Source organism: Pantherophis guttatus, chromosome 1, assembly GCF_059756535.1.
Source record: "Pantherophis guttatus breed Tessera chromosome 1, ASM5975653v1, whole genome shotgun sequence".
NCBI classification, from domain to species: Eukaryota; Metazoa; Chordata; class Lepidosauria; order Squamata; family Colubridae; genus Pantherophis; species Pantherophis guttatus.
The window spans coordinates 261,957,877-261,969,781 of record NC_142063.1 but is presented as its reverse complement, the minus strand read 5'-3'; the positions used below and the strand labels follow the sequence as shown (position 1 = coordinate 261,969,781).

General features: G+C 37.5%; 1 protein-coding gene across 1 annotated transcript; it reads left to right on the top strand.

Moving 5' to 3' along the window:
- The first annotated feature begins 46 nt into the window (after positions 1-46).
- Positions 47-10,753, top strand: ADAT2 (adenosine deaminase tRNA specific 2). Its single transcript, XM_034418944.3, has 6 exons — positions 47-202; positions 2,731-2,835; positions 8,043-8,193; positions 9,546-9,652; positions 10,374-10,446; positions 10,537-10,753. The coding sequence occupies exons 1-6, from the start codon at positions 128-130 to the stop codon at positions 10,575-10,577; spliced, it is 552 nt and encodes a 183-aa protein (XP_034274835.2). The 5' UTR covers positions 47-127; the 3' UTR covers positions 10,578-10,753.
- Positions 10,754-11,905: the final 1,152 nt, after the last annotated feature.

Genomic DNA, 11,905 nt, shown 5'->3' with positions numbered 1-11,905 from the left:
CCTCCCCTTCCCGCCCCCCCCTCCAGCAGCTTGGTTCTCCCTTCATTTCTTTCCCCCTCGGATCTGTTCCCCCTTCACTTTTCGTTCCGTAAGCAAGCGAGGCTTGCTTTTTTTTCCCTTTCCAGAGATGATGGAAGCGGCGAAGAGGTGGCGGGTGAGCGCGGGGGAAACGGAGGCCTGGATGGACAGAGCTGTAGATATGGTGAGGGCGGCTCTCTCGCAGAGAAGCAACCGAAAGGGGTTGTTGTAAGAAGGGCGGTCGTCCCGCTAGAAAAAGAAAGAAAGAAAGAAAAAGAAGAAAGAAAGAAAGAAAGAAAGAAAGAAAGAAAGAAAGAAAGAAAGAAAGAAAGAAAGAAAGAAAAAGAAAGAGAGAGAGGGGGGAAGGAAGGAAGGAAGGAAGGAAGGAAGGAAGGAAGGAAGGAAGGAAGCTTTTCGGAACTTGGGACATAGTGGGGGGGGAAGACTAATGCATTTAATGGGCGACATCCACTCGTGAATTGTTTGGGAGTTTACCTGTTAACATATTTAACAGATTAACAGAGTTGGAAGGGATCTCGTAGGCCAGTGTTTCTCAACCTTGGTAGCTTGAAGATGGGTGGACTTCAACTCCCAGAATCCCCCAGCCAGCACTGCTGGCTGGGTGATTCTGGGAGTTGAAGTCCACCCATCTTCAAGCTTCCAAGGTTGAGAAACACTGTTGTAGGCCATTTAGTCCAATCTCTCTGCCCAAGCAGGAGACCCTACATCATTTCTGACAAATGGCAGTCCAGCGTCTTCTTGAAAGCTTGCAGTGATGAAGCTCCCAGAACTACTACTACTACTTTTTTTTTTTTTACACAAACAAACACATAATACGTCAATCCTTCCATGTGTCATCTCGGTGTTTCTTCAGTAACTTCTTCTTTTTGATTACTCCTCCTATCTTCATTTCTTCCCTTATAATTTCCGTTTCTCTATTAACAATATTTCCCCCCAAGTACAATACATTTAATATAAATATTCTCCTATTTCATTATCAACATCTTTTATCTATTTCTCTTTTCTAACCAATCATAAAATTTCCCCCATATCTTAAAATATTCCGTATCTTCTCTCTCTTTAATCATCAAGGTTAATCTATTCATTTCTGCACAGTCTAAACATTTTTTTAATTACTTCCCCTTCCAACGGGATTTTCTCTACTTTCCATCTTTGCGCAAATATTGTCTTCGCTGCAGTTATTATATGAATAATCAAATATACATTTTCTTTATTAATTTTCTCTGGTAGGATACCCAGTAGGAACAGCTCCGGTTTTGAATCAATATGTTGTTGGGTCATTTCCTCTAACCAAATCTTAATTCTGTTCCAATAGACTTTAGCTTCTAAACATGTCCACCACATATGATAATAAGATCCTGGTATTTGATGGCATTTCAAATGCCTAACTGAAACTACATTCCACAAATGCCTTTCTATAGATTGTGTCCTAGGTTACTGGAGTCAGCAGGGTTTCACAACCTGCCAATGTGATCAGTTGGAGAATGTGATTTATGACATGCCGAGGGAGGAGGGGGGAAACAGGGTCATGGGGGCCCGTAAATTTATGTGAGGTCAGTTCTGACTCCATCAGAGTATTGCCGGAATGGTGCTCCTAATAAATGACTGTATTTCTTTTGAAGTTTGGCTCATGGCTCATGAATTAATTAGGGCATCTTTTGGAAACTTCACAGAACTCAGGTGGTGAAAATATACAACACACCTTCCTCCTCCTATTTTCCCCAAAATCTGTGAGGTGGGTTGAGCTGAGAAAAAGTGACTGGCCCAAAATCACGTAGTTGATTTTCATGGCTAAAGTGGGACTAGAACTCACAATCTCCCAGTTTCTAGCCTGGTGCCTTAACCACTAGACTAAACAAATCATGCCGCATTACATGAATAGCAGTTGCTTTGACTGATTAAACAAAGTCATTGTAAATGAAAATGTAATTAAACCAGAGTAAACTATTGTTTCAGGTATAGCTCAGCCAATAAATCACAGTTGTGTGTGGTGTTTTTCTTGCTATGTATTAATTTCGGTTTGTTTTTCTTTTGAGAACTTGGTGGGGGGGGAAGAGGTAAGTGCCTCTGCACTTTGTCCTTTATTTTGCTATGTATGTGATCCATTCAGTCAGAAATGTTGGTTTTTTATAGGCATTGTTGTATATTATTGTTCTTGCATTAGGAAAAACAGTTGCATAGATAGACCTTGTTTACTGACTGTCTCATGCAGCGACTGTTTCCCCTTTTCTTGCAGAGAAGAGAGATTGGAGAAGAAAGGATTATAGGAGAATAAACAGGCACACAGTGGAGAATACATATCAAAAGGAATGTGCTAGCACTGGTTGTTTGCCAATGCATTCCTTTTGATGTGTTTTTCCATTGTATGCTTGCTTACTTTCTTTTAATGTTTTCCTCTACAATGATTGTAAATCAATTTCCTTATTAATTATCCCTGCACCTGGGTGAGAATTCTGAAGGACTGGGGAGTGGGAAAAAGGAAAGCTGAAATTAAGTCATAAGCATAGTCTGAGTCTTATGATTTTCCACTTAGTGCCTTGTGTCACTTATTGACCCAAGTTTCTGGTCCCAGACTACCTGTGATGGAGTAAATGCAGTTGGATGTGTTATGCTTCTGAATTTGCAATCTGTGATAAATATGACACCGTATCCTTCTTAACAATGCTGTTGCTAATTACTTTGTATTGATAGGCTAAAGATGCACTTGAGAATGGTGAAGTACCTGTTGGTTGCCTCATGGTCTACAATAATGAGATTGTGGGGAAAGGAAGGAATGAAGTTAACGAAACAAAAAATGTAAGTGAGAATCCTATCCTTTGCATTGCATATATAAATAGAAAGATCCTCAAGAAATTCCTCTACTTCAGCTGTGTTTAAAACCTGCCTTGTATAATTTGGGAGTTGTATAGCAAATTACTGTTTTGGAATTTTTATGTTTTGAGTTCCTGTTTTCTAAAATTCTAGTGAAAAAATGCTGTGTTCTCTATAAACATATCTCAACACATCCAAACTCAATTCTGGAAAACCATTTTATATTTTTCTTTTCTCAATTCTCAATTCTCTAAACTCAATTTTGGAAAACCATTTTATATTTTTCTTACTTTACAAGTAGCCTTGGTCTTGAATAAAGGGTACCCATGACTGGTCCTCAAAGTTTGACTGTTACTGTTGTACTCTGAGGTCTACCTGTAATTAAGAAGGACATGGTAACTTTTTTTGTAATAAAAATGTTTTGTCTTGATCTCTGAATGCTAGTGAACTTCAGTTATTAGTATTTTTTTATTTGTGGATTGTTTTCTTTTTTTTTTTTTTTTATTGAAAAAGTTTTACAATTACATTTTCTCCCCATTTCCCCCCCCCCAACCCTCCCTAACCTCCCTAACCCTCCCTAACCCACCCCTCCCACCCCGGACTTCCATAGAATATAATCCAGATCAAAATCCCCTTTTTATAAAACTTGAACCCCTCCATCCCCAATATATTTTTCATCTTCACAAAATTCAAATATTTCTATCTTTATATAACACTTTCAGTTAAAAGCTATCTGATACTTCCTAGTCTGATATTTGTTCTGCACATAATCTATCCACTTTTTCCACTCCCATTCATAAGTCTCTTGTGAATGATCTTTTAGATATGCTGAAATCTTCGCCATCTCTGCAAAACTGGCCATCTTCAAAGTCCATTCCCCGATAGTGGGCACAGCTTCATTTTTCCAATATTGACCTATTAGTAATCTCGCTGCTGTTATCATATACTTCTTTTTCTTTTATCAAATGTTCCACATTTTGTTTTGTTACTGTTACCTAGACAAGACCAAGTTTCAAAATGTAGTGATAATATTTCAAAGTGCCCCAATTTTCAAATGTATTTTAATTCCCACAATACCTCAGACAGAATAGCCATTGGCTGAGGATCATGGGAACTGAATTTTAGCAAGATTGAGAAAGACTGGCGGATATATTACATCAATATATATTACATGTATAATGAAATAAAAACTGAAAGAGTTCAAACAATAAAAGTTAAACTTTCAGTATTTCATAATAAACTAGAAACCCATGACCCATTGAGTCATTATTTCAGAGATATTTCCTTACCTAAACAGAGAAACGGAATGACCAAGGGTGGGCAAAAAATAGTGGGAGCAGGATGACTTCTGACTTTGCACTGACTGTACCATTGAATTTCCTTACGGGAATCTGGCAGGGACCAAGGGATTGTGAGACTGCCTGAGAAACTCTCACAAAATATTGAAAATGAAGATCATGTGACTACAGTGGCATCACAACAGCAGCCAGTAGCCACAACTTTCCCAAAGTTTGGAAGTGCAATGCAGAAATAAACATGTCATGAATTTCATAAGAAGATTCTAATTTGCAAAAGAGTGTACAGATTTGGTCGTTATGGGGTTATTCATCTACATGGAATGGGAAGAGAACAAGTACAACAATAAGAACAATTGCCAAACCTGGCTTGAATACATGTTTGTTTGTTTGTTTGTTTGTTTATGATGATGAACTATAACCCTACCCCTGCCCCTTGAGAAGTCTTCAGCATAGTTGGAGATGATGAAAACTTCAATGTCCATGGCAATTCATTCAAAACAATGAACTCTATCTAACTGATTTTATGAGGGGAGAATTTTAACAGTTCTTAATAAGAGCAGAGAGCATTTTAAGTCAGGAATTCTGCCAGCTCTCAGGAAGCGATTGTAGTTGCACCCTAGAGTGTGTTATAGCATTTATGGCACCTGCTAAGCACAATCTCTTGAAGGACTATTCACATTAAAATTAATTTGTAAGATGGTATTATAACAATAGATTATAGCTAAATGCATTCTATTTGCTTCACATTTGCTATCTATCACATATGTTCAGTTCCTTTTATTGAATAGCATTCTTTGATATATATAAGAATTAATTAGGCCGTTGTTTTCAATTTATACTTACAAATTTATAGTATGAAGCATATCGTGAAATACATAAGCTATTTAAAAAAACAGTAAGGGTAGAATCTTAAATATCTAGACTGTGCATGCTTTGCTAAACAAAAATCATTTCATATTTTGTAACTATATGTTTTATTAAAACATTTAGAGTGGTATTACAAATCACCCTTCTTTGAAAGTGATACATTGACCAAATGATGCAATTTTGCGTAATTGTTCTATGGGCAATATTTTGACCATGAGCTGTCTTTCGGATTAGTTGGAAACTACAGGAAATTCAGAATGGAACAAAGAGATTGCTGAATAAACATAAACAGAGAGATCATATCCTGCTAATTTGAAAAAAGGTGTAACTAACTCTTAGTTACCAGGCACAATTCATAAAGGTGTTTGTTTAGATAACTTTTTTCCTGAATGCCTTCAGGGCTCCCTTCACCTGCTTAAATCTACCAAATACTACAATTATTTTCAAAACTTTTTCTAAGATCCTTCCTGCCACTGAAGGTAAAGCTGCAGGAAGTTCTAGATTTTACTGATGATTTTTATCCTTGCTCTGCTTTTTATTTTCTTGATGTGATGACTGCTGTTTTTATCTTTATAAATTGCTTTGAGAATCTTGTCAACCTCAAATGAAGCTGTGTGCATGTGCACACGCACCTGCTCCACGCACAAAACTATCCCCTCTTCCCCACCCACCCCTGTACTGGGCCGCCAACCCAGAAAAGTTAGGGACCGCTGATGTAGGTTATACAATACGGTGCCAAATGCTGCCATAATTGGGGGAAAAAACAGGTGATGTAATCCATGAACATGCATAAAGCTCATGAGAGCATTTCCTATGCTGTCTATTTGCTTTTTATGACTGGTAGATCAATTTTTTCTTTGCATTAATTGTTGGAAAGATTAAATAGAAAATACGAACTTAATCCCTGACAGATAGAGGAAAAAGCTTGCTTGTGGTCAATCCTGTTTTTGATCAAACAGCTGTTTTTCTCCTGTCCTCTTTGCCCTTGTTTCAGACACTGAGAAAGAAAAGAAAGCAAAGCAGAGACACAACTCCATGCCTTTGATTTTTGTTTTGTTTTTTGATGATCTTTATTGTTTTGACACTGAATTTCTGTGGCTCTTGCAGGTTTTTTTGTTCTGTTCTGGGATTGGCTTTTGGAATTGCTCCAGTAAAATAAAAACAAAAGGCACTGTATAAAATAACATCAGTGTGGTGAAATAAGACCTCACCTATATTGGTTGTCATTGACCTTCCCTACCCTACAGTGGAAATTTTGAGAATACATTATAAAAAAGACTTGCAACCACTGCAGCTGTTTGGTTTGTTTAGGTGCTTTAAATATTGTGCTCTATTCTACGATGACTTTTGTTTTTGTTTTTTTTAATGAGGCCTGGATTCTGATAGGCTGCTTTGATAGTATGAAGATACTTACCGTATTTTTCGGAGTATAAGGTGCACCGGAGTATAAGACGCACCTACTTTTTTTGGTGAGGAAAAGAAGAAAAAGAAATCTGCCTCTGCCTCTAAGCAATTTTGCCTCATTGCAGCAAACAGCCTGCTTTGCTTTCATTTTCGTTTTCAGCATAGTTTGATTAGCACAAGGGGGGAAAAATCTGCTCCAGCAATTTACCTCTTTGCAGCAAACAGCAGAGCCCTGCGCAAAACAGCTGAGAGCAAATCAGCTGAGAGTCGGAAGCCGATCCAATCAACTTGTGCTAATTAGGCTGTGCTGAAGCTGAAAGGAGCTGTTTTTTCTTGCTGTTTGCTTGCAAGGAAGTAACTGCTGCAAGGCAGAGGCCAAAGGGTGTGGGCCAGTGGGTGGGCGGGGCTACATTCGGTGTATAAGACGCACCTAAATTTTCACCCCCTTTTAGGAGGGAAAAGGGTGTGTCTTATATTCTGAAAAATACGGTATATGACAGCTAGGAGGCTTAGAGTGACAGTCTAGGATTGGGGAAGCTTAAGCTGAAGTCTACTCTCAGCCACCAAAATTTCCTGAATGACCCCGCCAGTCGTTCTCTTTCAGTCAAAGAGCCAGCATGGTATACTTTTGAAGGCATTGGGTTGACACCAGCATTTGCCCTCAGCCATGGAGGCTTCCTGGGTGATTTGGAACCAATTATCATCTCTCAGCTCAACCTACCTCACAAGGCTGTTGTGAAAAACAGTTGAAGGAGAGGCTGCTGTGTAGACCATCTTGAGCTTCCGATGAAACGGCAGGATATAAACCTAGCAAATAAATAAATAAATTGTAACAAATTTCCAACAAGAGCCAGTCTTATGTGTGTTATTTTTTTTATTTTGCTTATAAAGCAAATTCTAAAAGACATTGAGTTATAAACTTGCCCTTGTCTCTTGATACAATATAGCAAGCATCCTCAGGCATAAGACAGGATTTCACTCCTTGCTTCAGTGAATTGTTTTAATTGCCTTAATCCAAACAGAACCAAGCACATCAGTTTTCATCTTTTGGGAACTGTGGCAAGCATGGAGAATACAATTGCAGAGCTAAGGGAAACTAACCTTTCTCAACCGGTGGCCATACTGTCTTGTAATACTGAGAATGCTCACCTCCATACACTAGAGGGCAGTAAATTGAGGGAAACTGTCCTAGGCCATTTTGTCCAAACCGTAGTTCCTGTAATTTTATTAAAAAATAAGAGTTATTTTTCCTTATATGTGTGTTTTCCTTATTTTATTAAATTTGTTTGCTGCCCATCTTATCACAGTGTAACAGTTGGCGCCTTATAATATTAAAAAGGATAAAACTATACAAAGCATGTATATAACAAGAATAAAGTGCTATAAAAGCATAAATTATTAACTCTAACTAAAAGTTGGGGAGGGTGGGAGTAGGATGGGTAGAGGGAGTGTTTGGATCTGTTATTAATCTATCCATCACCTCCAATGTGACCCTGTAGGAGCACCAGGCCAATTGGCAATGCCAGGTTTTGAGGCTTTTACCGAAGGTCAGGCTACTTTATATGCAAAGTAACCCATTTTATGTGGCACCAATTCTGACTTTTTTTCCCTTTATTCCCATAGGCTACTCGCCATGCAGAAATGGTAGCAATTGATCAGGTCTTAGATTGGTGTCATCAACACAAGAAGCAACCTGAGGAAGTTTTTACACACACAGTATTATACGTCACAGTTGAGCCCTGTATTATGTGTGCAGCCGCGCTTCGAATGATGAGTATCCTTCTCCAAATGTTGGTCACTTAATCCTTAATACGGGATTCTGTTTCCCACCTTGGGGAACCTCTATGCTACTGTTCTTCAACTGGGTATTTGGAGTTATACGAACTCTGAATTTTTATTAGCAAATGTTGATATGGATAGGATAGAAAAGAAGGTGACATTTAGGGTCAAGTCTACATCAGGCGGGACAAGTGCTTGTGTGGTATATGAAATTTTGGAATTTTCTTACGACAGGAATACGTTAATTTAAGCTTCTTTTCTTTAAAACATTTTGTTAAATGTCTGGATATTTTTGTCCTCAATTTATGGGTGGAAGATATCTTTTGTCCAAGCCGGGGAAAATGAGAAATATTTTATCTGGGGAAGTTATCACTTTTGTAATAACATGTCTAAGGAAAGGATGAATGTATGTATTGTAAATGAAAGGAGATTATTATTACTACATTGCTTTTTGCTTGTAATGTTGTATTTTGGGGTCATTGGGAATTGGGCAGTACTATATACAAATGTAAATAATAATGATAATTATTTAATAATAATATAAATTATAAGTAGCAATAGAAATTCTGAAAATGGAATACCAAAAAATGAAACAATCCATGAATGAAACAAGACTATATTAAAAATGCTGGATGGATAAAAGAACTTGAAGATGGATTGAGTAAAAATCAAATGGAAGAACTATTGTATTAATAACAGCACAAATGGTTAAAAATCATGTGAAAAGGATTGATGAAAAATTGGTGAGAACATATAATTGAAAAAGTTGTTGAAAATGAGCAAGTTAAAATATTTCGGGAATTCCAAATGCAAACTGATAAAGCCTTGGCTGATAACACCCCAGATTTAACCGTGGTTGAAAAGAAGGAAATGTGGAAAATTGATATGGCAATACTAGGAGATAGTAGAATAGAAGACAAGGACCTGGAGATTACAAGACTATCGAGATCTGAAAATCAAAGATGAAAGATTATGGTATAAACCAGCTGTGGTAATCTCAGTGGTTATTGGCATACGAAAAAAATCTTGGATAGCATTTAGAAAATCTGTGCATTGTCAAAATTTCCATTTGTCAATCACAAAAAAACCCCACTGATTGGATCTGAACATTTACCATGCCAATATGGTCCAATATCCTAGGTCCTCAGGAAGAACTCGGTGTGTATGAAGGCCCAGCTAAAAACTGGCAGCTGTGATTTCACGTATTGATGATGGTGGTGGTAGTGGTGGAAAGTTGGCATATCAAAATAGCTGGACTATCAAACAGGATTGTTACTATTTGTATATTATATACTATCTGTGTAGGATTTCTTATCTAACCTAGTTAATGCCTTAATTGATCTGCATAAATCCCGTTGGTTGTATATGGTTGCCAAAATGAACGGTTTGGAGGCTGCGGCTCGGTTCTGAATATCTCTTCTGCTACCTTAACAGATACAGGAGAACCATTTCAAGTGAGTACTTCATTACGGTGCCTTTCTATATGTTCATAAGAATGTGATATATCAAAGTGATACAGCAATGAAGAGCTTGCTCTAGAACCGTGATGGCGAACCTATGACACGCGTACCAGAAGTGGCACGCAGCGCCTTCTCTATGGGCACGGGAGCCGTCTCCCCAGTTCAGCTCCGCCGTGCATGCGCACGCACCTCACACCAGCCACCTAGTCTTCAGGTCTCTGCCGTGCATGCATGGGGGTGGGCGGCGGGCGGGATGTTAGATATCCACTTAAATAGTTTTATTTCCAATCATAGCTATCTGGACTCTGAAAAGACTTATTTAACAATTTGTGCCAGTCAAATGAAGGGGAAAAAGATTATAAAAATGCCCTCCCCCCCCAAAAAAATTGTCACCCTAAATTCCCATGAAATGTAACTGCTGGAAAAAAACACCCTCTTCTGATAACATCTATATCCTTCTCCCACTTTTTTTGTACTGTGCTTTCTTCTTGTGCTAATCAAAAGTCATACATGCATTCCTCTGCCTTTAAAAGTTACCTAGTAAACAATGTTTAATAGGTTGGTCTTATTCTAACATCCCAGCGTAGCAACAACAGAAGCTATGTTACTCCCACTTTTGAGTTCTTAAAAATAATGAAGTCTTAACTGAAAAATTCTGCTGATGGTGTATCTTCATTTCAGATGCATTTGTGAGCAACATGTTTATTTTCTTTAGTGCATAGCCGGTTATCGATCTGAAGAAGCTGTGGAGATGCTGAAAACCTTTTACAGACAAGAGAATCCAAATGGTAAAAACTTCATATCAGCATTTTAATCCATGTAGACGTGTATAGATTTGAATATTAGTGACCTCAGGTTTTTTTTCTTCTTTTTGGCAGCACCAAAATCAAAAGTTCGGAAAAAGGAATTCAGTAAATGAGAGGCTGTTGTAAAGTTAACCAGTCTAGAAGAATAATAAATCCTTGAATGATCTTCACAATGCTGACCTTTGCTGGACTAAATTATTTAGCTCCAGGAGATAGAAAATGACATACTTGTCCCTCTTTAATATGTGGTTGAATATAATATGCAAGTTATAATAAATTAACAAATACAGTTGTGGGTCAAAATGTCTAGTTTGTTTTCCCCTGAGTGCCAACTGGAAAGATATTATTGAAAGAACAATACCAGCTAAGGCTGAACTCTTGCAACTATTGATTTTGAACTTGACAAGAGGTTCAGCTAATTAGGATAATGCATGCTTTGCCAGTACAGACTCTTGCTGATTTCTATTGTCTTGTAAATTATTTGGATAAGAACTCTCTATAAAACTTTCTGTCATCTTCCAGTTTGCTAAGTTGTTCATTAAGTTATACATGCTGAATCAAGCTTTCCAGGTCACCTGCTACATTGGAATTTCTCTTGGGAACTAGTCTGATTAGTATTAGGACTTTATTAAGATGTAATATAGTCCAGGTATTTAGTGATTTTAATCTACTTGACTCTGTTCTAGTGCTAACAGAGGCTTTTCTGTAATTTCCTATGTGTGATGTATTCAACTGGAAATACCGAAGATAAGAAGAGGACCTTCTACATAAAAACCATGTACTCTTTCAGTGAAATAATCCAAATACGTATAAATGTCTAATTTGTACCATATTCTTCAGTGCATCACAGGGCAAGTTTAGATCTTCCTATAGACTACAGCGTTCAGATCTTGGTAGAAAATTTTGGCATTATTAAACTTAATATTGTGATAATTGAATTGAAAGGCTTGTACTCATGCCTGATCAGTTGCTGCCATACTTGCTCTTTTCAGATTAATTCCTGTTGTGATAGCAATCACCATTAAGGATCAGTTGATTTAGTTATATTTTAATATATTTGCAATAGAAAACTCCTTATAATATTGAAGGCAAGCTGTTCAGGTTAGCAGCATCTATCCGATCTTGGACAGTATTGAAAAGCTCAGCAGGGCCAGAATAGTTTCTTCTTTGGAAATTCCAGAACTGTTGGACTGACTGCAAAGTTGAAAAAGCATTCCAGAAAAAAAAAGGGGGGAAGAGAAAACCACTTCTGTAATGTTGCTGAGAAAATAACATGTGTAACCATGAAATCACCAGGAGTCATGGTAAACCTGAGGGAATTTATTGAATGAATTACCAATACAGGACTTGTGTACCTGTGTTCACTTACAATAATACTTTATTTGTAAGGACTACCTTTCCTGAACATATGGGTAGCTGAAATGTTGAAGTTATATTCAAA

Excerpts from the sequence above, each read along its gene's own strand:
- ADAT2 (XM_034418944.3), top strand. The coding sequence starts at position 128 with ATGATGGAAGCGGCGAAGAGGTGGCGGGTGAGCGCGGGGGAAACGGAG. Across the intron at positions 203-2,730 it reads TGGACAGAGCTGTAGATATG|GCTAAAGATGCACTTGAGAA; the intron begins GTGAGGGCGGCT and ends TTGTATTGATAG. Across the intron at positions 2,836-8,042 it reads AAGTTAACGAAACAAAAAAT|GCTACTCGCCATGCAGAAAT; the intron begins GTAAGTGAGAAT and ends TTATTCCCATAG.